At 48.5% G+C, this 21,698-nt stretch overlaps 9 protein-coding genes and 1 non-coding gene across 10 annotated transcripts; 5 read left to right on the forward strand and 5 right to left on the reverse strand.

The window, feature by feature from the left end:
• Window positions 1-87: 87 nt before the first annotated feature.
• On the reverse strand, window positions 88-1,408 carry BU24DRAFT_71218 (uncharacterized protein). Its single transcript, XM_033534557.1, has one exon. The coding sequence runs from the start codon at window positions 1,060-1,062 to the stop codon at window positions 373-375; it is 690 nt and encodes a 229-aa protein (XP_033378462.1). The 5' UTR covers window positions 1,063-1,408; the 3' UTR covers window positions 88-372.
• A 154-nt stretch (window positions 1,409-1,562) lies between these two features.
• Window positions 1,563-3,065, reverse strand: BU24DRAFT_357018 (FAD dependent oxidoreductase; the record flags this gene model as incomplete). The annotated part of the gene is made up of 1 exon (XM_033523927.1): window positions 1,563-3,065. One exon carries the CDS (start codon window positions 3,063-3,065, stop codon window positions 1,563-1,565), a length of 1,503 nt encoding a protein of 500 aa, XP_033378463.1.
• A 3,528-nt stretch (window positions 3,066-6,593) lies between these two features.
• BU24DRAFT_400834 (MFS general substrate transporter) lies at window positions 6,594-8,920 on the forward strand. The gene is made up of 4 exons (XM_033525472.1): window positions 6,594-6,993; window positions 7,045-7,658; window positions 7,712-8,087; window positions 8,138-8,920. The coding sequence occupies exons 1-4, from the start codon at window positions 6,803-6,805 to the stop codon at window positions 8,691-8,693; spliced, it is 1,737 nt and encodes a 578-aa protein (XP_033378464.1). The 5' UTR covers window positions 6,594-6,802; the 3' UTR covers window positions 8,694-8,920.
• Window positions 8,921-9,297: 377 nt separating this feature from the next.
• BU24DRAFT_71405 (3-demethylubiquinone-9 3-methyltransferase) lies at window positions 9,298-9,988 on the forward strand. Its single transcript, XM_033534561.1, has one exon. It carries the CDS (start codon window positions 9,414-9,416, stop codon window positions 9,909-9,911), a length of 498 nt encoding a protein of 165 aa, XP_033378465.1. The 5' UTR covers window positions 9,298-9,413; the 3' UTR covers window positions 9,912-9,988.
• Window position 9,989: 1 nt separating this feature from the next.
• Window positions 9,990-10,574, reverse strand: BU24DRAFT_71393 (uncharacterized protein). Its single transcript, XM_033534560.1, has one exon. It carries the CDS (start codon window positions 10,457-10,459, stop codon window positions 10,067-10,069), a length of 393 nt encoding a protein of 130 aa, XP_033378466.1. The 5' UTR covers window positions 10,460-10,574; the 3' UTR covers window positions 9,990-10,066.
• Window positions 10,575-11,439: 865 nt separating this feature from the next.
• Window positions 11,440-11,530, reverse strand: BU24DRAFT_t85. Its single transcript has one exon. It is a non-coding gene; the product is annotated as a tRNA-Gln (tRNA).
• A 206-nt stretch (window positions 11,531-11,736) lies between these two features.
• Window positions 11,737-12,356, forward strand: BU24DRAFT_428159 (uncharacterized protein). The gene has a single exon (XM_033529404.1). The coding sequence runs from the start codon at window positions 11,909-11,911 to the stop codon at window positions 12,293-12,295; it is 387 nt and encodes a 128-aa protein (XP_033378467.1). The 5' UTR covers window positions 11,737-11,908; the 3' UTR covers window positions 12,296-12,356.
• A 14-nt stretch (window positions 12,357-12,370) lies between these two features.
• On the reverse strand, window positions 12,371-15,481 carry BU24DRAFT_467611 (HET-domain-containing protein; the record flags this gene model as incomplete). The annotated part of the gene is made up of 2 exons (XM_033532452.1): window positions 12,371-14,564; window positions 14,616-15,481. 2 exons carry the CDS (start codon window positions 15,479-15,481, stop codon window positions 12,371-12,373), a joined length of 3,060 nt encoding a protein of 1,019 aa, XP_033378468.1.
• A 2,302-nt stretch (window positions 15,482-17,783) lies between these two features.
• Window positions 17,784-19,843, forward strand: BU24DRAFT_379499 (MFS general substrate transporter). Its single transcript, XM_033524697.1, has 5 exons — window positions 17,784-17,948; window positions 18,002-18,296; window positions 18,347-18,723; window positions 18,770-18,998; window positions 19,052-19,843. Exons 1-5 carry the CDS (start codon window positions 17,790-17,792, stop codon window positions 19,756-19,758), a joined length of 1,767 nt encoding a protein of 588 aa, XP_033378469.1. The 5' UTR covers window positions 17,784-17,789; the 3' UTR covers window positions 19,759-19,843.
• Window positions 19,844-20,584: 741 nt separating this feature from the next.
• On the forward strand, window positions 20,585-21,464 carry BU24DRAFT_356902 (uncharacterized protein; the record flags this gene model as incomplete). Its single annotated transcript, XM_033523918.1, has 2 exons — window positions 20,585-21,089; window positions 21,160-21,464. 2 exons carry the CDS (start codon window positions 20,585-20,587, stop codon window positions 21,462-21,464), a joined length of 810 nt encoding a protein of 269 aa, XP_033378470.1.
• Window positions 21,465-21,698: the final 234 nt, after the last annotated feature.

The raw sequence follows: 21,698 nt of genomic DNA on the forward strand, positions 1-21,698 counted from the left end.
GGGAACGTTGGAGTTTCAGGAAGGTGATAAGGATTTGTTGATGATCATGGAGATACCACTGAACAATGATGAGATCACATGGGGGTAATATTTATTTCGGAACTATGAGCTGTATAAGTCTGTGACGATTGTTTAATCAGCCGGGTTGAATAATCTCTTCCGGGCGTGGTTGTTCGAATCAGGTTCTAACGTGGTACTGCTGTTACGGTGGTTCCTTCTCCTTTTTAACGAAAGCCGCCACTGTTCGTGCTGATCAGAGCGAATGTTCGTGTTGCTTGAAGGCGGCGATCCTGTTGACACTTTCCTATGCTTGCTATTGCCACGCTCCTGGGGTGCCGCTGGTCTCTTGGGGAGGCTCAAAAGATGGGCTCCCTATACCTTCTTCCAATCAGTTCGATCAGGCTTGAGGATCCTAACCGGAGTGTCTGTCTTGTTCGAGGGACCCCAGCGACCAGCCCTGCCACCAGGATCGACTCCACTTGCGCCGTTCTCCTTCAGTCCCGTCATTGTCGTCGCAGTCGGCGGTGCAGACCTCAACGCCCCAAACGCACCCGTAATACCGCTCATACCCGGCGCATTCGTCTTGATCGTCAGTGGCGAGTTCGGCTCAGAACCACCAGCATGCAAACTCGTGATACGGCCCCTAGGCTGGAACCCTTTCTTCCCCTTCCTCCTCTGACTCCCCATCTCGACCCAGGCACCACCATCCTTCTTCGCCCTCTCCATCTCTGAACGCCTTTCCCTCTCCCGCCTCGCATCTTCCTCCCGCTCCCTCGCGGCCCGTTCCTCCGCCTCGCGTCGGATACGTTCCTGTCGCGCCTTCTCAGTGTCCTTCTTCTTCTGTTCCTCCACGGCAGCGGCAAGGCGAACGGCATCTACCTTTTCCTGCTCAACTTCGAGCTTCAGGCAGTCGTAGCATTTGAAGTAGGATTTGCGCGGCTCGTCTTCCTGGGAGCACTCGTCGCAGGTGTCGGAGGGGGAGCGGAGGGCCGTGGTGCAGCGGTCGCGGAAGAGGTGCGAGGAGCAGCCGCAGAGGTAGGTCTTCTTCCAGAGCTTGCACATGGTTTCGTTTTGTAGTGGGTTAGGTGGTTGGTTGTTGGGGTTGTGATGTTGGTTGAGTTGGTTGTATGTTGGATGAGGGGTTGAGGTTTAAAGAGAGTGAAATGGTCATGGGTGGTTTATGAATGAGTGTTGAAATGTTGTCGCGTGGATGGAGGAAGCTTTGTTGTTTATTTGTTGTCAGTGAAGGTGATTGAGGGCAGTGTGTGATTGAGGAAGGCGCACGGTTGTCCTGGGAGCAAGTGAATGAGTATGGGGCAGAAGTGAATGAGTATGGGGCAGAAGTGAATGAGTATGGGGCAGAAGTGAATGAGTATGGGGCAGAAGTGAAGGAAGATGGAAAGAAGTAGGGAATGAGACAGATGAGTTGTTTGTTACTTCCAATACTATCAACAAGCTGTTTCTATGCTGCCGTAGGTACTAGGAATTCCTACTTGAACTGAAGTGAATTTACATGATGGCATATCCCACATCAATAATCGCAGATTTCCTATAAGCTCCTATCATGAGCTACCAGTTTCTACAGTACCTGCCCCTGTTTCTGGAACTTGAATATCCGTCAGGCCTTGGAATTTGATTTGCATCCTTTCTGTGGTTGGTAGGAAGCTTTGTGGAAACCAAGAAATCTCTTCTGGTGACGAATCAAGTACCATCTGGACCAGCGCCTCAGCCGATTTCAGACATAAAACCATGCCATGCCCATTGAAACCCGCACTTATCCAAACTCCCTCCATATCCGGCACCTTTCCGACGTATGGTCTTCCATCCGTTGTAGCTCCCATGATACCCGTCCACTCCTGCACGATTCGACTATCTTGTTCCTCCTCTGACTTCTCGCCCCAGTTTGCTTTACCAAAGTAGCCTACGAGGCTGCCTCGCAGATATTCTGAGATTTGTGGATTCAGAATAGCGTCGTTCACGGTACCATATTCACGCTCACCATTGTCTGGTAACCGTCCAACGCCGCCACCTATCACGATATGTTGACCTCCGTCTGGTAGTGGTCTGGGTATCATGTATTCGAAACCAGACTTGTAAGCTATCGAGTACGTATATGGTAGTGGTGATGGAAGCTTCGTCGCCTCCCCTGGTTTCTGCGCCGTGATCTGCCCACGCAGAGGCACGATGGAGCCTTGCAAGGAAGGAAGTATGTACGGCGTGTAACCATTCGTGGCAATAATGATAGAGGTGGTCTTGATAGTACTGTACTGGGTGAAGACTTCCCACTTGACATTCGGATCGTCAGATTGGCGAGCGGGTCTGAATGCGTGGACGGGTGTTCTGGTACAAAGTCGTAGTCCTTTCCTTGTACATAGGTTCAGGACTGCCGTGGAGAATTTATACGCGTTGATTCTTCCTGCCAGGTATTCGACGGCTCCTTGAAGCTGTTCTTCCTCTTTTACAGCAGGGTTTCCGTTCTTCTTAGCTGCCCAGAATTTCTCCGTCGCTCCTTCTGGGGAATGAATTTTGTACCAGGCGACCGCGCCCTCTGCTTTCTCTTCTTCTGTCGCCGAAGCTCTCAACGAATCGATGGCCTTCTGTCCTTCGACGAAAGTGTCCTTATCGTAGATCAAATCCACCGTATTACACAACTGGCTTTCACATTCAATCCCCAACTCTTTCGCCAACTCATGAGTCGCCAAAATATTTGCATGTTCAAACCTCATAATCCGTTTCGCTTCCTCCTCCCCAAGCTCATCGACGTGCTGCAGCCAGGTCCGATAGCTAGCGGCCTTTGTATGCCCCCCGTTCCGTCCTGTCGCGCCTCCGCACACTTCGCGGGCTTCAAGCATCACTATCCGAGAATCCGGTCGCTGGGTAAGGAGATTATACGCAATCATAGTCCCGGAGATGCCAGATCCAATGATACAGTGGTCGTAGACATGGCTCTCATTGTCGACTTCTGCCTCGACCACTTTCGCGAGAGGAGATTTTGGCTCGTGCCAGTATGATGGGAGAGGGTCTCTCACGGGTGGGCCGACTGGTATTTGTGATCTGCTCTCCATTTCGTAATTGTGGGATGCAATATGAGTCTGTCCGGAGTGGTTGGTGATGCTGTAGTTGTATGGTAGCGCAAACTGGCGCTATTTTAGAGAGGCAAACGGGAACGAGGGAAGTCCAGCGTGACTCAACCAAGCAACGTTCAATAATGTCGTCAAACTTTGGTGGCCTTGAATGTATAGAGTCAGGTATATGGTAGTAGGTTTTACAGACGTCATCAGATAGAAAGACCTCCCCGTGAGGAAGATTATCGTCGCTCTGGCGGGGTTCTGAGCTACGTAAACAACTTCCTAATTGGGGTAGCTCCCCGCTTTTGATGAATATGGATGATACCATCTGATAACTTGAAATGCATATACCATGAAATACTGGAATTGTCAGGATGAACGGTGCTTTGAACTTTGAGAAAGTTAGATCTCTAAAAAGAAAGGTGTGCCACCTTTCAACAATTATTGAGTAGCTGATCAAGGATATCGCGATGAGGTGTTTTCGTTCATTAGACCTGATCGCATATATCTCAATAATATGTTAATCTGACTAACTAGGGTCCGGAAGACAAGAGCAATGAAAGGGACAGGGGAACAAGCAATCTATATGCAAACATTACCAGTGATGTCGTACCTGGCTGCTAATATCATGTGTTATGCCCTGCAAGTCATTACAGGGTCGGAAATTTGCTAAAATGCTTTGCAGGGAGTGGACTGCATCTCTTACAAGGCATTATTGCTCTTCACTCAATTGGCCCAACAATTTTTCGAAGCGAGCGAGGTGACACAGGTCTACAAGATTCTCTTCTATCAGTCTGTAAACTACACTTGTCGTGGGATACGAGATCAACCTTCTCCATGTAAGTTGATTGCTGGTAAGTTCGTCATGCAAAGCCTCATTATAGAATTCACAGTATGCACTTTCATCCTCATGACCAGAAAAACTTACCGACTACGCCCTGATTGATCCAGAAGAATGGGTCCTCATGCTATTCCACAGTCCCAACAATGAAGATCTCGCTCCGACAAGAAGTGTGGCGAGCGCATGAAATGTTGTTGGACAGGGGTATTTCCGTTTCCGTTTCCGTTTCCGTAAGATTTTGAGCAAAGATGTTCCACGCCCTTTGACAATGCCTTGCGCTGCACTTGGAATGAATCAGGAGCTTTTTCACGGTGTGGACGCAGAGACGTGGTCATGCTCAGCTCCTCTCGAGTCTCTACTGGTTCTGGATGCATTGCGGGATTTTTTATGGATCAAGTGCTGTTCAATATGATAAAAAGAAAAGGAAATGGCTGCCGGCCCTCATGTCCTTGACGAGATGGTCTCCGTGTACACGCGGGAAATGAAGGTTGAACTGAGAGCAGAAGCACGCACTGATGCTACCAACCAGCATAGCAAAGAGCTAGATGACATCCTAGAGTGTGAAATATCTGTGGGATATGTTTGAACTCCAAGTCAAATAACAGTAATGTATCTGGAGGAATGTTGTTCTGCTGAGTCTTAGGAACAATGAGCCTTTGGCGAGATCTAGGAGTGGCCATCGCTTGGACTTGCATATAATCAACCTTATGAATGACCAGACATTGCACTCTTGCCTACCCATCTGCTTAAATGTTGTGTGACAATGACTGCCCGAATATAATTAGGCAACTCTCGAAGCATAAATCTGCTGATTCTCTTGGGACTAGACCTTTGACAGAGTTGTTAGTAATGAGATACCCAGGAGCAAAATGCGCAACCATTACAGTTCTTCCTTGTCAAAGCCATGCACTGTAAAGTTGTTTGCCCCATCGCTTCCCGCGGCTTGCACGGCCCCCATGGAGGAGCACGGCCATAGGCCGTAAACTTTCTCAATGTAACAACGACCCACGCAGCAATACCCAATGAATGCAAATGTGCCAAAGCGCATCGGCGCCACGAACAGCACCCTGAACGGCACCTAGTGCCCGATTTATAAACGGGAGAGGCACTAGGCTGATTAGTGGAGGTTATTCGTGCCCACCAGTACTGAAGTATCGGGATCCGAATTCCGATCTCATGTACGGAGTAGTAGTCTCTATTCATAGCCAAAATACGGTTTGCAGTGAACAGTATGCTGTTGCTGTTGCATTTAGTATTTAGATATCGTATACTCCGTCCAAGGTTTTACAGAAAATGACCAATTCTTATGCCACTCCCAATATGCTTTCGAGGACAAGAGAGAGACATAAGGATCATTGACAATGAGCCGAAGGAAACGGAAGCAATCTGGCGCTTCGGCAGCAAAGCGAATTAGGATTCCGTAAGAGGCACAGCGAGATAAAAATTCTGATTGGAGTCACCTATTCCTGTTACGAGAATGTCCGACGTGGATACAATTTGGTGGGCGGGTCGAGGTTGAGTAAACTCTTAGCTGTGCGACCCCATTGTCCAGCGTGGGAGCATGCGAGAGCTCGTCCCCCTCCATCGTTAATTGATGCTCTCACCTATCATGATCTTGTATTCTAGGCGAAGGAGCGGAAACATTCCATATCGGGAGCCAATATCGAGCTGCTTTTGTCATCGCTCGGGTATTCTACCTTGTGAGCTAGTGAATACGAGGTCCGCCAGTCGGACGGCTCTGGCGATCATCACGGCTATTACCCGTCCATCTTATCTGATCATGCACTGATTTTGAGGTTCGCCAACTGCTTGATTTCGCGCCAATCAGCCTCTTCACGCTTCTATTGCCCTTCGACCCTTGGACGCCTTATAATGTCGTGCGTAGGATTCTTCGACATGGTTAATGAATCTCTAAACCGTGCCGTTGGCAACGGAGGGTTCCTCAACTGGGTACATATGCCGCACCCACGGACTCACTGCACGCCCAGACCTACAACACAAAATCATGTGTTAAATAGGTAGTGGAAAGGTGCTGTATTGTATATGAGAAATTCAAAAGGTTCACAGCTCAAATAGGAATACAGTCCGGTGGAGAAGGAGTACGAAGGCGGCAAGCTTTAGCGCCTAGCGGGCTTAATTACGCCAAGCGCGGTGACGGCATCTTCGCCTCATGGATGTAGTGTAGTGTATTGGAGTCATTCAAAACCGTTGAAGGAACATTTTTGCCCTTAAAAATCCATCCACTGTGCTGGGAGAAGATAGTAAGCGATTCAGATGTGTGTGTTCGTTGGCACTCAATTTCATGGGTAGACTTTGCCAGTAAGCAGGCGTGAATTAAAGATGAGCAACATCGAGGAACAGGTCCCTCAGAATGGGGTTCAATGCCATTTTAAACAGTTTATAGTTACACCCGATGCAAATCCCGCTCGTATTCAAAAATTCGCTTGACATTGCATCAAATCTTATCTTATCAGATCCATCAGCTCATGCAAGAATGAGTGAATGGAGGCATGTGATCTGCATTTCAATATATCCATTAGGCAAGTGGAAATCAGGCAGAGATTTTCGACCGAGCAAGGTCCATGAGCCCCAGTTTTCTCTAGGATCTGATTAGATCCGAGGTCGGTGCCGAAATCTTGTATGGCCAGCCACGCCGTGGACACTGGCATCTGACCTTCATTATAGTCCCAGTACAATGGTCGCGATGGGATGATCGCAACTTGCTTCGGGCAAGGCCTGCTCAAGAAATTTTCAGTGCCCACCATGGCGACAAACAATGATTCTCCATGAACGGAGAGTACAAGAATAAATCAGTTCCGTTCCCCTGGAACTGCAGAACCATACAATCTCTTGTAGCTTTTGCAGTTGATCTTTTGCGACACTTCCAGTCATTATGGCTACTCAACAGGTCCAAGAGAAGGATGTGGCCATCGATTCCAATGCTGCCGCTACAGCACCTGATGTGAGCGATTCTGAGTCGCAGAAGGAGAAAGATCTCGAAAGCCATAAGCAGCATGGCGTGGCAAACGTCGAGGCCATGACCAGAGTGTGGACAAAGAAGGCTTTATGGGTTGTCATTGTACTGTAGGTCTCTCATGAATCTCATCCTATCCGCCTGATTACTCATCTATTCAGGCTTTACGGTGTATTCTTCGCTATCGCGTTTATGCGAAATGTGGCTTTCCCCCTTGAACCATATGTCACTTCGGCGTTCAGGAAACATGGACTGCTTGCTATCGTCAGCATTGTTTCTACTCTGGCCGGTGGTGTCTCCCAACTCGCGATCGCCAAGTTGTTCGACATCTGGGGTCGCCCCCAAGGATTTGCCGTTGCTGTTTTCCTTGTCCTCATGGGTTTGATTCTAAAGGCAGTGTGCCAGAATGTCCAGACCTATGCCGCCGGAAATGTCTTCTGGTGGGTTGGAGCCACAGGTCTTTCATATGCTGTGGATGTCTTCGTATCGGATGTCACATCCTTGAGGAACAGAGGCCTCGTCTTCGGTGTCAACAGCACTCCAGGTCTCGCCGCTATCTTTGCTGGACCTGCTATCGCTCAGGAGCTTCTTCAACACTCCAGCTTCCGCTGGGGTTACGGACTCTTCTGTATTGTCATCCCAGCAATCACCATACCAGTCATCTTTGCGTTCGCGCATTACGAAAGGAAGGCGAAGAAACTCGGCGTCGCACATGAGGCGGGTGCTGGTCGCACTGCGTTCGAGTCCATCAAACACTATGTTATCGAATTTGACGGTGAATTGCTTCCAACGAATCCTTTCCAACGAATAAAACTAACGGCTTCGCAGTGATGGGAATGCTCTTGACCATCGCGGGCTTCTCTCTAATCCTCCTTCCTTTCTCTCTCGCCTCCGGTGCCAGTCACAAATGGGCAAATCCTAGCATCATTGCAATGATCGTTGTCGGAGTTCTCTGTCTTGTTAGCTTTGTCATTTGGGAGAAATGGTTCGCTCCTGTCCAGTACCTGCCGTTCAGATATCTCAAGGACCGTACGATCCTGGGAGTCTGCATCTGTCGTTTCGCCTTGTACATCACGATTAGGACTTGGGATATCTACATGTCCTCATACCTCCAGGTGGTTCAACAGGTCAACGTCAGGAACGCAGGATACATTATGGACACGTACTCCCTTACAGCATTTGTAGTCATGCCTATTACCGGATTGTAAGTTCCTTGAAGGCTGTTCTATTTGAAACCATACTAACATCGTACAGGGCGCTGCGATACATGAAGCAACCTAAGTACCTAGGCATTGCCGCCATCCCGCTCATCGCCCTAGGCACCGGCCTACTCGTCAAGTTCCGCGTTCCCGGCCAAAGCTCCGGACTCATTGCGATGTGCCAGGTGTTCAACGGAGCCGCAGGAGGTATCCTCGACATCCTCAATCCCATCATGGTGATGGCCTCCGTCTCTCACCAGGAAGTCGCTGTCGTCCTCGCCCTGACAAGTATGTTCACATCCATCGGCTCCAGTGTCGGATCCGCCATATCCGGCGCTCTGTGGACAAACTTGCTTCCCAAGAAGCTTGAGTTCTATCTCCCAGATGAGTTCAAGAATGAGACAATGACGATCTACGGAGACTTGAAGGTTCAGTTGAGCTACCCGTATGGTAGCCCTGTGCGCGAGGCTATTGTTCATGCGTACGGTGATGTGATGAGGTTGATGGTCATCGCTGGAGCTGCGTTCGTTCCGCTCGTCGCCGCAAGTATTTTTGTCTGGAAGAACCTTCATGTCAAGGATATGAAGCAGACTAAGGGAACTGTTTTCTAAGGGATTTATCCTCCTTAGGAATCCAATGCTAGTCATTGGTGCTATCCATTGGACCCTTTCATATGGCTATCGTTCGTTTTGGTTGGGGGACTTAAAGGATATTACTTATCAAACCTACCTACTCAACGTAAGGTCTTTCAAATAGCTATGTTGATTATCAAATAGTCATTATATGGCTTCAGAAGCGTCTATCTCAACTCGATGTAATCAATATCAACAGACTTTATAAACCATCGTTGTGACCAGAATGTCTCGTCGTTACCTAGTGCGTTGTTGCCTACTAATTATGTCAGTGGCTGAACTGCCATCAACCCCCAACAGTAACAGCGCAGCACCAGGTCGTTGCACAAAGTGCGATATGACAAAACTTTTAGTTGAGGAAAATGTAAGCTCAAAGTAATTGGATCGCATTCCTCGTTTTCCAGGCTCCAGCGCGCCTTCATGTGACTTCGCGCCGCCGTGTTCAGTAATCCTGTCGCGACCCCTCATTTTTGGTGAACTTGGCGCGTTGCACCGCTTTAAGCAATGGAAGATATAAAATGAATGACAATCTGGGCTTGAAATAATTGAGAACCAGCAACATTCAGATAAGAAAACAATCAAACATACATTTTCAGAGACATTTACATTTCAAGGTGACTCCATTCCGCAACCTCAACCCCCCAAGTCACAACCCACTAACCCAATCCCAAGAAACCTCCCCAAACCCTTACAAACATCATGTCCTTCAAAATCACCCCTTGCCTCTGGATGGACACGGAAGGCGAAACCGCCGCCAAATTCTACACCTCCATCTTCCCCAACTCCTCCATAACCCACATCCAACCCTACTCCACCGCTGGGCAATCCATCCACAAACACACCCCCGGCTCCGCTATGACGATCGACTTCACGCTCAACAACAACCCGTTCCAAATCCTCAACGGCGGGCCGGAGCCGAAGCCCAACATGGCGACCTCGTTCATCATCTACGTCGACGACCAGAAGGAGTTAGATTATTATTTCGAGAAGTTGGGGGAGGGGGGCGATGACGAGATGAAGGTTTGTGGGTGGGTGGTGGATAAGTATGGGGTTTCGTGGCAGCTTGTGCCGAGGGATTTGGAGCGGTGGATGAAGGAGGGGAGTCAGGGGCAGGTGGAGAGGGTTACGGATGCGTTTATGGGGATGAAGAAGTTGGATATTGAGGGTATGAGGAAGGCCTTTGAGGGGGAGAAGTGAGCGAGGGGATTGGACGGGGAAAGATGCAGTTCTGGATGGTTTTATGAGGTTATGTGGGAGTTGGTACGGTGCTTTATTGATTTTTCTGAGTTCGAATAAAAGCTCTTCATTGACGATCATCCGGCTTCTCCCTCTGAGGAGTGAGTGACATCATTTCATCCCAAGATCCCAGATGCCAAAAGCCCAACAACACCGACCATACTGCCATACCCCCAGTGGTTCCACTCTCCAGTTCCAGCATGCGCCTTCACAATCGCGCCATCAGCAAACGCAGCCGCACTGGATGCGATCAATAGCGCGCCCAGCGTCCTCCTCGAGCCGAACAAGAGCGCGGAGAAGATTGAGAAGCCCATGAAAAGGTCCTTCACGCCAAAGAGCTTGCAGAAGCTGTCGATGATCTCCTGGTCGGCGGCATTGGAGACATATGGCAGGCCAAAGGTGCCAAATGCGTCATATGGGCGGAAGATGTAGTTTGCGCCGAAGCCGATGAAAACTGTGGCGAAGAATGCGGCGGCTAGGGAGATGATTGGGCTTCTGGAGATAGGCATTTTGTATTTTGAGGTGGTAGATCTGGGGTTTGTTGTGTAGGATTTGGTTGATCTGCAATGGTTCTGTGGGGTACTCGTTGTAGTAGTTGGGCGGGAGAATCTGATAAAGCTGTGCAAGTTTTGGCGCGACTGCAAATCAATATGTGGAGGTTTCCTTATTTACAAAATTTTCTTGTTGGGATCTTAGAGGGAAGATGTGTGAGTTGTTGTATTGTGGATGAGCAAGTGAATGTTCATTGAGCTGACGCGACCCCGCTTTTGTACCATTCACGTCAAGCGTCTCGGGACGCGCGGGCACGGGATTACGTGTGTTGTCAGCCTTATCTCCATTGCTGCCTGAAGTTGGCAATCCTTCAGCTGAAACTACATCGATGCGCTAATCTATTCTAAGGAGAAGTAATATGGAATGGCTTTCAGAAGAATCCTGAAGGGCGAAACCAAGGGCGTAGCAGGTCGAAAATGGACCAGCAAATCGATAAATTGACATTGGAAGTAGACACGACTACTCCGCGCAAGCCTATCCTTTGTGTAGGTGTCCAATTATCAGACATAAATCAATTAACTCAATGTTCGTTCGTATTAACTATGACTTTTGACATTTTACTTTGACAGAATAGAACGGAGGATATGCATAGATAACTTAAAATCACTACTATGTAAATCAGTAAATGTGTGGTATAATCCTGATATTGATGTTTGTCCTATAGTAACTCCCTGTATGTACTCTGTCTGTATTATGTTCTTCTTAACCCTGCTTTACGAGCAGCTTGGATAGACGACTTATATATAGTGAAGGGTCAACACCTTTAGGAGGCTCCTTGATAGTAACAACAACGAGAGGCGGACAACTCGCTTAGGTGAAGCTTCTTCCTCGAAAAAAAGGTGGGCCGTAATTGAAACGCTAAAACAACCAATCTGCCGGCCACTACACCAAGCGGCCACAATACAAAAAAAAGCAAAAAAAAGAAGATTGCATGATGAGGTCCTACCCGGACTCGAACCGGGGTCCCCGGAAGGAATATTCTGATGTGAATCAGAATCCGATGTGATGACCAACTACACTATAGAACCGAACCTCGTTGTTTGATGTTGTTTCTGAAAATTTTAAGTACTAAGTACCCACACAAGTGTTGTTTAGCGCCATTCTCGGAAACATTCTTGACTCTGGGATCCAGCGAAACTATCAGTAATAAGTCTATTATGAACTCAATGCGAACTATTTTAAATAGCGCGAACAATAAGATCCATCGAAACCATCCATTCATTAACCGAGGTTTTGTGTTTTGGAATGCAGCACAACGCCACGAGTAATCTTAGGCCGTGTAGCCTCAACAGAGTCAGTATTCCATTGCGGGGAACAGACCTTCATTCAAAACTTCAACATACCGGATGTGAACACTCTTTGCCTTCATCTTACGCTCTCATTTCTACGTTTGCATTGAATCCATCATGTCCTCCAAAATAGCCCTCGTCGTCGCATATCCCTCCAAGGACCCCGACACCGGCGACGCGCTCAACTTCGACATGAAATACTATCTCGCGTCGCATCTACCTCTGATCGAACGCGCATGGGGCCCATATGGCTTGCGCTCTTGGTCCATCAACGAGTTTCCCAATCCTTGTCCTCTGACTGGTCAGACGCCACCGTATCTCGTGCAAACGACATGCTATTTCGATCAAGTCGAACATCTCAAAGCTGCGTTGGAGAACGGGAGCGAAGAGACGAAACCAGATGTCGAGAAGTTCTCCAATGTCTTTCCGGCCATATGGGTTGGCGAAGGTGTGAAGCAGAATACCCTTGCTGGACTGGAGTTGGAAGGTGTAGGACAGGCTTAATGAATGTAACTAAATACCTGACCAACAATGCAAAGCGTCCAAGTTTCGGCATCATATTTGAAGCTACAGGTAGTCTCATCCGCTGCCATAGAACAAATTCCCATTGACACCTAATTGTCCGCTCTCTTGCGCACGGCTTCCGCTTCCAAATTCAACCGCTCCGTAGCAAGCAATTCTGAGAACAGTATTGAGCCTTTCCGTAATTTCCTCGGAAGTACTTCTGACTTTTATCAGTCTTCTGCCCGATCGCTTTCGTCTAAGTCTGAATCTATGCCGCGCTTCAAACTCGACGTCGAGCTCACTCCCCTGTCTTGTTGCGAGTATTTTGGAGTAGGCTTTCAAGCATTCCTGGGTGTATGGATGATCTCTTCCATGAACCTTGAGATATTCCACGCAACCTCTTTCATACAATACGAGAGCTTCATCGTAGCGGCCTAGTGTTGCGAGAAGCCCAGATAAGTTGTGAACAACCCCCAATGTGTATGGATGATCGAAGCCTAGCGACTTCTCAGCCCGATCCAGCCCCTGTCTCATCATTGATACGCCATCCGCAATCCTTCCCTGTACGAACAACCCAAGTGCGAGGATGCGATTGATCGTTAATGTCTCCGGATGATCCCGCCCTAAGGCCTTTTCGGATCGTTCCTGCGCTATTCGGTTTATGGCCTCGCTTTCTTTGAATCTTCTCATCCTCATCAGGACAGCCGAAAGATGGGTCATGATGGTTGACGTATGGTGATGCTCGAGGCCTTGTGCCATTACTGACCTGGCTAGTGCTGCCCTAAGGATGAATTCGGCATCCTTGATCTTGCCTGCATCTAAGGACAAGAGGGCTAGGTCCTTCATGATCCGCAGCGTAATTGGATGGCCCAGTCCATACATCTTCTCATATTCTGTCTTTACCCTTTGATAAATTTCCCTTGCTTCTTCGTACTTGCCTTGATTATCTAAAATATTGGCCGAAATCTCAACGTGCATAAGAGTTCTACGGTGAGTTTCCCCCAAGTTGGTTTTTCCTACTTCAAGAGCGCGCTCATTGATGTTTTGGGCGACGGTGTATTGGCCTCTCGCCATTGCATACCCAATTGCCTTGTATAGAATTGACATCCATAACAGGAGGACCTCAGTCTGCTCCGGGCAGTCGTTGACCAGAACTTGAGCATGCGGAAACAAGGCGCGGCATGTTGGCCAGTTCTCGTATTCGCTACTGGGATAGTTTTCGTTCATAAGATAGATATATGTAGCATACCAGAACTCCAATTCATGGTTTATCTCCAGCCATTTCTTCATGGATAATTGAACCAGTCGGTGCATCTCGAATTCGCTCCCAGCTGCGTTAGCATGAACTAGGGAGAAGGTCGATAGTATGTGAATGTCTTCTTCAAATGTGGCCTTCCACAATTCCTCGTCTGTCTCGTCTTCTTGGATATCGCATGTACGCCGATAATGTATAAGCAAGAGCCACTCTGGAATTCCTTGTCGATCAAATAGGCTCATCAACGACAATAGTCTTGCAGCCGACGGCTGATGCTTCTGAATGTATTCGAACGAGATTTGCCAGATTGTCATGATCGAATTCGATACACGACCGTCTCGACGAGTATCGCCGACATCTTCTTGCAGGAGCCGTGCCCGCTCTTCATCACTGCGGATGAGTCTCTCTGTGTACTTTTGAACGGTCATTCGCGGTTTCCTTAGTGCGATAAACGCCGCTGCCTGCGTAATAGCTAACGGCATGTATTCAAGTGTTTCCACCAATTTCGCGGCGTCCGTTTCATCCACCTTTTCGCTATCGTTCAAATCAAGCTTGCTGTGCAGTAAATCCAAGGACTGCTCTTTGTCCATGGGATGAACATCAATGATGGAACTGTTGCCTCCAACTAGCCGATGTGCGACAGCACGGTTCCGCGATGTTACCAGAACTGAGCCGTTCGGCGACTGAGGAAGGAAATCCGAGAGTGGTTCTTCTAAATTCGTTGCATCGAATGTACCATCTGGCATCGTCTCGTGGTGCATGAAGACTTCCTCATCATCGGCGTTGTCGATGATCATCAACCAGCGTTCGTTCAACTCATGCCGCAGCCATTTGCGAACGAGCCGCAGAATGTCAGACTTGGGGTCGTCCCATCCTTTCATCGAAGTCAACTCCGCGATTTGTCGATATCCTTCTTCGAACCGCGCTCGTGTGCCTGCATATACCCAGAATATCCATGTTTCGGGCGACTCCTCTCTTACACGATACGAGTACTCGATGGCAATTTGAGATTTTCTGTGCAAGTCATTGGCTTCATATTGAGTCAGTATTGCTGTTGGCACTTACCCAACACCACCCAGACCGACAAGGGCAACGCGCGATGCTGGCTCCGAACACTTGACTCGCAATTGGTCAAGCACCGCTGCTCGATCGACGAATTCCCGATCACGTCGGAACGGCACGCTAGAACTCGGCACCACAGAAGGTCCATCATTAGTTGATGCCCCCTTGATCTCTCGACGGAGTCGCTTGAAAGCATTGTCGCGCCCCTCCCCATAGATCAATGGCATGAAGACGTCGAATATTCCCAACAAAGAGTATGCAGCATCTTCCTCTCGTTTTGTTTGGCGTTTCAGAGACCACGACATGCGCTCGTCAACATTGACTTCTGCTAGAGCTTTGCCTCGGAGCACGTCAATGGGAATATTTGTAATCTCGTGAAGGATCTTCTGGAGTGATTGTTTATCACCCAACTTGATGCATTCCATTGAGAAGAATTCCACTTCTTTCGGCGCGATAAATTCCTGTAGCGTCCACCCTCGAGCAAACCACCTGCTCTTCCCAATGGCCTGCTCATCACGAGAAGCCTCCGCTGCTGATACATCCGATAAGTAAGCATAGCACTTGGCCGCTCCCCGATACCACTTGAACATCGAATTGATAGCCTCCGTAAGCTCTGCGCTGCTCGACTTGTCAATACAACAGGTGTCCACCCAGAAGAAGGGCAGGTCATCCTTCTCAGCCTGGCCCGCGCAGAAGGCCAGTTTACGATATCCCGGTTTCGATTTGCCTATGCCTTTGATGAGGTCTTCGAAAGTTACCTCGTCGCCATCATTTCCCCACGTATGCGAGAGTATCGCATATGGCGGGATATCTCTTCCCAGCCGCTCCACAAGGCTGAAAGTGCCATCACGGAACTGTAAAAGCCGCATCGAGATACTCGTAAAGTAAGATCGTGTCGCGTTTTAAAGATTGACTGTTGACTATGCTAGCGGCATTAAGCCGACACCTAATGCTTGATCGTCGAAATTGTAAACGATAATTCAGTCAACTAGGCTGTGCAATGGCGATGTTGGATGCACAAGTCATGTGATGAGCCTGTCTGGCCTGGAAAGGCAAGGTGGAATGTAGGATGAGACCTGAGGCTGTTATCATAGGCCTTGCTGCCTTGGGTTTGATCTGGCATGATTCCATTCGCTGGATAGCCGGGTTACACAAGGACAGCCTGATGTCGAGAGGCTGACGTAAGTTTTTGAGGAATAAGTCATGAAATTGACATTTCCTTTTCATTTGAATTTCAGGTATTGGTTCAAATTAGCGATAAAATAAACCTCATATTGTCCATGGCTTTTGAACTCTGAAGTCGTATCTCATTGTTCACAGTACCCTACGAGAAGATGATAGATGACAGGATGAGCGACCGACTGCGCAGAGCTGAAGATGCCTTCTTCGACCTCTATGAGGGAAGTTCTTATGAATGCGCGTCTGTCATTATGGATATGAGCGGATCAAAAGGCTGCTGTTTGCATAAGGAATGCATTTAGCACACAGAGTCTATGCTTGGGCAGCTTTATGAATTGCTAGTCTACTCAGACGACACCCATTTTACATTAAACGCATGTTCCTTTTAGACTCTACAAGATCTTCCCTAAACTCTAGACGTCTGTAGATGCGCTAATATCAAAAAGCAATCCAAACCCTGCCCAAAATATCCCTTCCATCGTCCACGGCAACTCCACCCCAGCATCCTCAAACACCTCATCCCATTTCCCCACCTCACTAAAACGGCATCACAATGCCGAAATCCCCATCGCCGTCCTTCCACGCGGAGCTTTTCGGTATTCAGTGTGGCGTTCCCGCTCACATACCCCGGTCACTGGGATCAATGTACCCCGCAAGGCGGGAACAAGCTTCGCATGATACCAATCAAATGGACGGCTGTGCCTTGGCAGGGTACGGAAAGGGAAGTATGTATGGATTCAATGTCGCATATATTGAGTATTTGTGTAGGGAGAGGCATGGGGAGGGAGAGGGAACCACGTGCGGGAGGTGCGTGGCGTGTGGGGTAGATACGCAGATACGGTAATTCAGCGGAGGATGGACGACGCCATTGAAAGGTATCGAGGATCTAGACTCTTTGAATTGAAGTAGCAATAGGACTCATATTCTAGAGGATCAGGACGTATGAAAGTATATTGGTCTGGTTCTCAATTTCACATGAGAAGTCCGTTTTGTGTCAAAAGTACGCTTGACGTTGGGAAATGGATAAGCTTTGGGGACGGTAGCTAGACCTTCCGAATGTGGTTTAGATGATATACATTAGTGGTGAATAGTCTAACGATCTATATTGCTCGGGGGTACCATCGCTCCTCTAAACAATTTGATTTCACATGGTGTGAGTTGGGGATTAATGAAGGAAGACGTTGGGAAATACCGCCCATTTCTTGACGAAGGTTTACGCTTCGAGTCCTTCAAAGAAATTGCCAATGCTGCAGTAGCAGAACACCTGAAGATCTCCCGCTACAGGACCCGGTATAGCGGTAATTATTGCTTCGAAATATATTGAGCTCTACCTGAGGGAGAATTCTAAACCCCTCTTCACACGCACGCAGGCAAATGATCAACATGTACGGAGCAGACAATTACAAAGTGGGCGTCTCTGGACCGCCAAAGCATTAAGCGAAGCTGCAGACTGACCCTTTGAGCGCCGCAAAGAACCCTCCCGTTCAAGATTGAATTGAATAAACTCAAAAATGATAGGTCTATATTTACAATCCGCACTATTCACGGGCAAAGAGAGCTGTTGCGCCAATCGCGCATTCTGCCTTACAAGTCTAGCGCGACGATACTAAAGCAGATCGACGTAAATGCGGGTTAGCGACCCCGCATTCTTGATACAGCCACCAGAATCCCATTCCCCTTCCGTGCCTACGTAAGGGATGTATATCTTCGCATTTTCAGCATCTGTTTGGCTACGTGGCCTGTAGGCCAAGCGGCAGGAGTTGGGGGTGGCTACCCTGTAGCCGCGGCATCGAGGTATAGATTCGACTCTTTCGAGTATACCTCCTACAGTTCTTAGTGTAGAGACAAGTTGGTGATATAGAGATCGACATCGCGAGATTGTTGAATCGTCTGGAGGCCCTGCCTTTGACAGATTCATTGCGCTGTTTTTGGCATCACCAGAAGCTTTCACTCTCAATGATCACGACACCGTTTTCTTTCGTATCGCACCCAATTAGAATGATGACTGGTTCAGACTCGCCTCAAGAGAAGAACGCGAAGGGGGAGGAGACGATTGAGCACCTTGAGAGAGCTCCGGCGGATTTGACACCAAGTGAGACCGAGAAAGGACACACTCCTGTCCGCGTAGCGAGCAATGTGCCAGTCATTCATGATAAGGTAATATATTGCATACTCTAAACAACAAGATGCGATCTAACAGTGGCAAACAGATGTCATGGAAGTTCTTCGGAATTGTCCTCTGCATGTCATTCCTCTGGATCGGGTCTCAGATTCCATTGTATCTCTTCGGATCGGTGCTTCCGATCATCTACCAAGATGTTGGAGGTGTGGATCGATACACTTGGTTCGTCATTGGCTACCTCATCCCCAATGCGGCTCTGTGCCCCTTCGTTGGTGCGCTGTCAGATTTGTGGGGGAGACAGAAGGTGGCTATCGTGGGCCAATTGTTCCTCATCCTTGGGCCGATTGTCACGGCTACGGCTCATACGATGAACATTGCTATTGGTAAGTAGTCCTGGGGAAACGAACAAGGGGTGGGTCTAATGCAGATATAGCTGGGCAGGTCTTTTCAGGCTTAGGAGCCGGTCTCAACGAACTCATTGCTCTAGCCGGAATGGCTGAGGTCGTTCCCGTCAAGGATCGAGGCAAATGGGTTGGCTTCATTGTGCTTACCATCCTGCCCTTTTGTCCTTCTGTGCTGTATGCTCAACTCATCGCGAAAGAAAGCAACTGGCGATACAATGGTATCTTTGTCGGGGTGTGGAACTTCGTCGGACTACTCTTGTGCATCTTTTGCTACCACGACCCACCTCGCCTTACGTCCGAGTATACGGCGAAGGATGTTTTACGCCAGGTTGACTACATTGGGGGGCTTTTGAGCACGATTGGTGTCACTTGTTTTATGATGGGCCTCCAATGGGGTGCTTCTCAGGTATGGATTTGTGGATCTGAATTGAGTCTCCTCTAATATCCAACAGTATCCTTGGGGCAGTGCACATAATGTTGCACCCTTCGTGGTTGGCGTTGTGCTGATCATTGCGTTCTTCGTATGGGAAGGGTGGTTTGCTCCATATCCCATGGCTCCAAAAGGTCTGTTCAGCAAGTCGAAGAAGACTATGACGTTTATTCTTCTCATCACATTCTTCTCTGGAGGAAACTACTTCGTCATGTTGCTTTTCTGGCCAACTCAAGTGTACAACGTCTATGGTGAGCATGCCTGTACTTGATTTTCCAATCATCACATATCTAACATGGCCTAGGGGATGATCCCGTTGGTATTGGCATTCGCTCTCTGCCAGTCGGCTTTGGTATTATTGCTGGAGCAGCCATCTGTCTCATCCTTATTCCCATAACACAAGGCCGTGTCAAGGCTCTTATGATCTTTTTCACCGCCTTGATGACTGCAGGTACCGGAGCCATCTCCGTCTCCAATCCCGACAATTTGAATACGATGTACGCCATTGTCACCATCTCCGCGATCGGCGTAGGGGGTGTCATTATCCCGTCTTCAATCATCGCACAGATTGCCTGTCCAGACGACCTACTTGCCACTATAACTGCGATCACATTGGCTATCCGATACATTGGAGGCGCCATAGGTTTCGCCGTCTACGCCAACCTCTTCTTCCGCAAGTTCACTGAGTACGCAACGGATACCGTCGCGATTAAAACCATCGTGTTGCAAGGTATCGTCGCGCCAACAGAACTTCCTCTAATCGCGCACATGGTAGAACTTGTTGGAAATGCAAGATTTGCCGAATTGAAAGAGATCATGGCAAATAGCCCAGCAGTATTGAGGCGCGACGCATATCCGATCATCATCCGAGCCGCACAGGAAGCATTTGCATTGGCATATCGGTTCCCTTATTGGATTAGCATCGCCTTTGGCTCCATCTGCTTCATCCTCAGCTTCTTCGTTGAGGACATTGGAACGCTCTTGACTAATCAGGTGGCTGCGCCGGTCTAAGGGATCCTGGTTTTCAAGGACCGATCATCGATTGCTGACTGTTGTCATGGATGATTTGGGCCTCCACCTTGAGGCGTAAATTCGGATCACATGAGCGAAGTCTAGGGTATCTTTTGATGCCGGGGTTCGCATTAGTGGTCCGGGTTACGGTAGACGAGACCTCAATAGGCTTGCAAATGCGCATTTATTTGGACGAATAGTAATCAAACATGATGCTGATGATCTCTTCCGAGCATGGCATATGTGCTTCCAATTGGAACTATAGTATTGGCATCGTATTCACCCACCAACGAAGAAAAGTGTGAAGTTCTAGAAGACTCATGGAACGTTGGAACATGCTTTGAGAGTAGCGATTGGCTGTTCTTTCAGGCTAGTAATGTGAAGCCTACATGATGATGTGGCTCTAACCCTTGTGCTACTCCGCATGACGAATTATCTCCGGATTTTCCACAAGACCATTTCTTGTTAGAAAACATAATGACCATCCTACGTTTCTCTCGATCTTGCTATCATGAGATGCGATGCGTAGAAATAGAAGGATTTGGGCACTAGACTGTATGGAGATATCGGAGATTGTAGTTTGAGGATAGCATATCTTGGCTTCGCGCTTTTCTCGAACAGCTTGTTTCCACCTCCTTTCCCATCTGTAGAAAAACACTTCACCCTCAATTACGACTCCATACTTGTTCTTTAGAGGTACCCGTTTGTCCTGTCGCGAAGTTGAGATAGACAGTCATGCAATAGCGTAATATTTGCCGCTAATCAGATTCCCATTGCCCCATTCGACCGGATCCTTGCGCCGGTCCAACGAGGCATCCATTCCAACATGCCCAAAGAAGTAGCTGCGTCTACCGTCACAGAATTTGAGCCTTACGCGCCATCTACCACTACGGCCTCAGCATCGAGGTCTACTTTCACTGGCGACGCCTCTTACCCCGTTTTTCCAAATGCAAACTACATATCCCGGTTCGCTATTATTGCAGATTACTTGTCTGATATCACACACCTTGACACCGATTTGCTCAATCGCTGCTATCTCCCCTCCCGGCCCCATAGATACGTAGAGCCTAGGAACCAGACCAAAAGGGAAGATTCGTGGATCTACATCAAGATCGAGAAACCCGATTACCAAGAGGATTCCCCGCCATGCCACCGCCAGGGGGCCATCAATACGAATTGCCGACTCCAGAACACAAATGGAACTTTCAGTGGCCTGAGGAAATATGAAGATAATTTCGACGAGCAGCAGCACTGCTTTTGCGAAAAGTACCCCTTCTTTGAGGCGACGCTAGGATGCCAGAAGTGCTTGGAGATGCATGGAGGCATCGAAGGTACATATGCTCCATTCAGCCCACCCCTCTTCGTTTGATGATTGGTTTGTACTGACGCAAGTGAGCATAGGGTGGCACTGGTTTCCAGAATCCTACATTAGTGCTGCGGCAGATGCATACTGCTCAGAGAACCCACCCACCAAGGAATTCTTCGACTACATGCTGGATTGGAAAGCGACGGCCGCTGAGGCGCAGATCCCTAGTACTACGGCAGAGGATTTACTAGGGACGCGAACAGAAGTTAGTCTGTACTACACCGCCAGTCCTACCACGGGCAGCAAGAAGAACACCTCCATGGCTGAACCAAGAGCCAGGGGACTAGGATGGGTATGGACTGTGGCCTGCATTTCGGTTGTCATCGGGGCCCTAATGTAGGCTCTAGAAGGATTTTAGACGTTATCAGACGCTTCTATGGGACGATCATTGTTGAGGCTCTAAACCTCAAAAGGCGCTATCCGGTACTAACCAAACACGGACTGGATTGCGTCGTTCTCATTGGCTGCGTTGGACTTCCTTGCTTGAAGAGGCAAAGATGGGCCGAGATTTTGTCCGCCTTCCCCACCTTTGGCCTTCCCCCTCTCCGATGATGCAGTACGTCCCTCGTCAGCC

The sequence above is a fragment of the Aaosphaeria arxii genome, assembly GCF_010015735.1.
Source record: "Aaosphaeria arxii CBS 175.79 unplaced genomic scaffold BU24scaffold_12, whole genome shotgun sequence".
Lineage (NCBI taxonomy): Eukaryota > Fungi > Ascomycota > Dothideomycetes > Pleosporales > Aaosphaeria > Aaosphaeria arxii.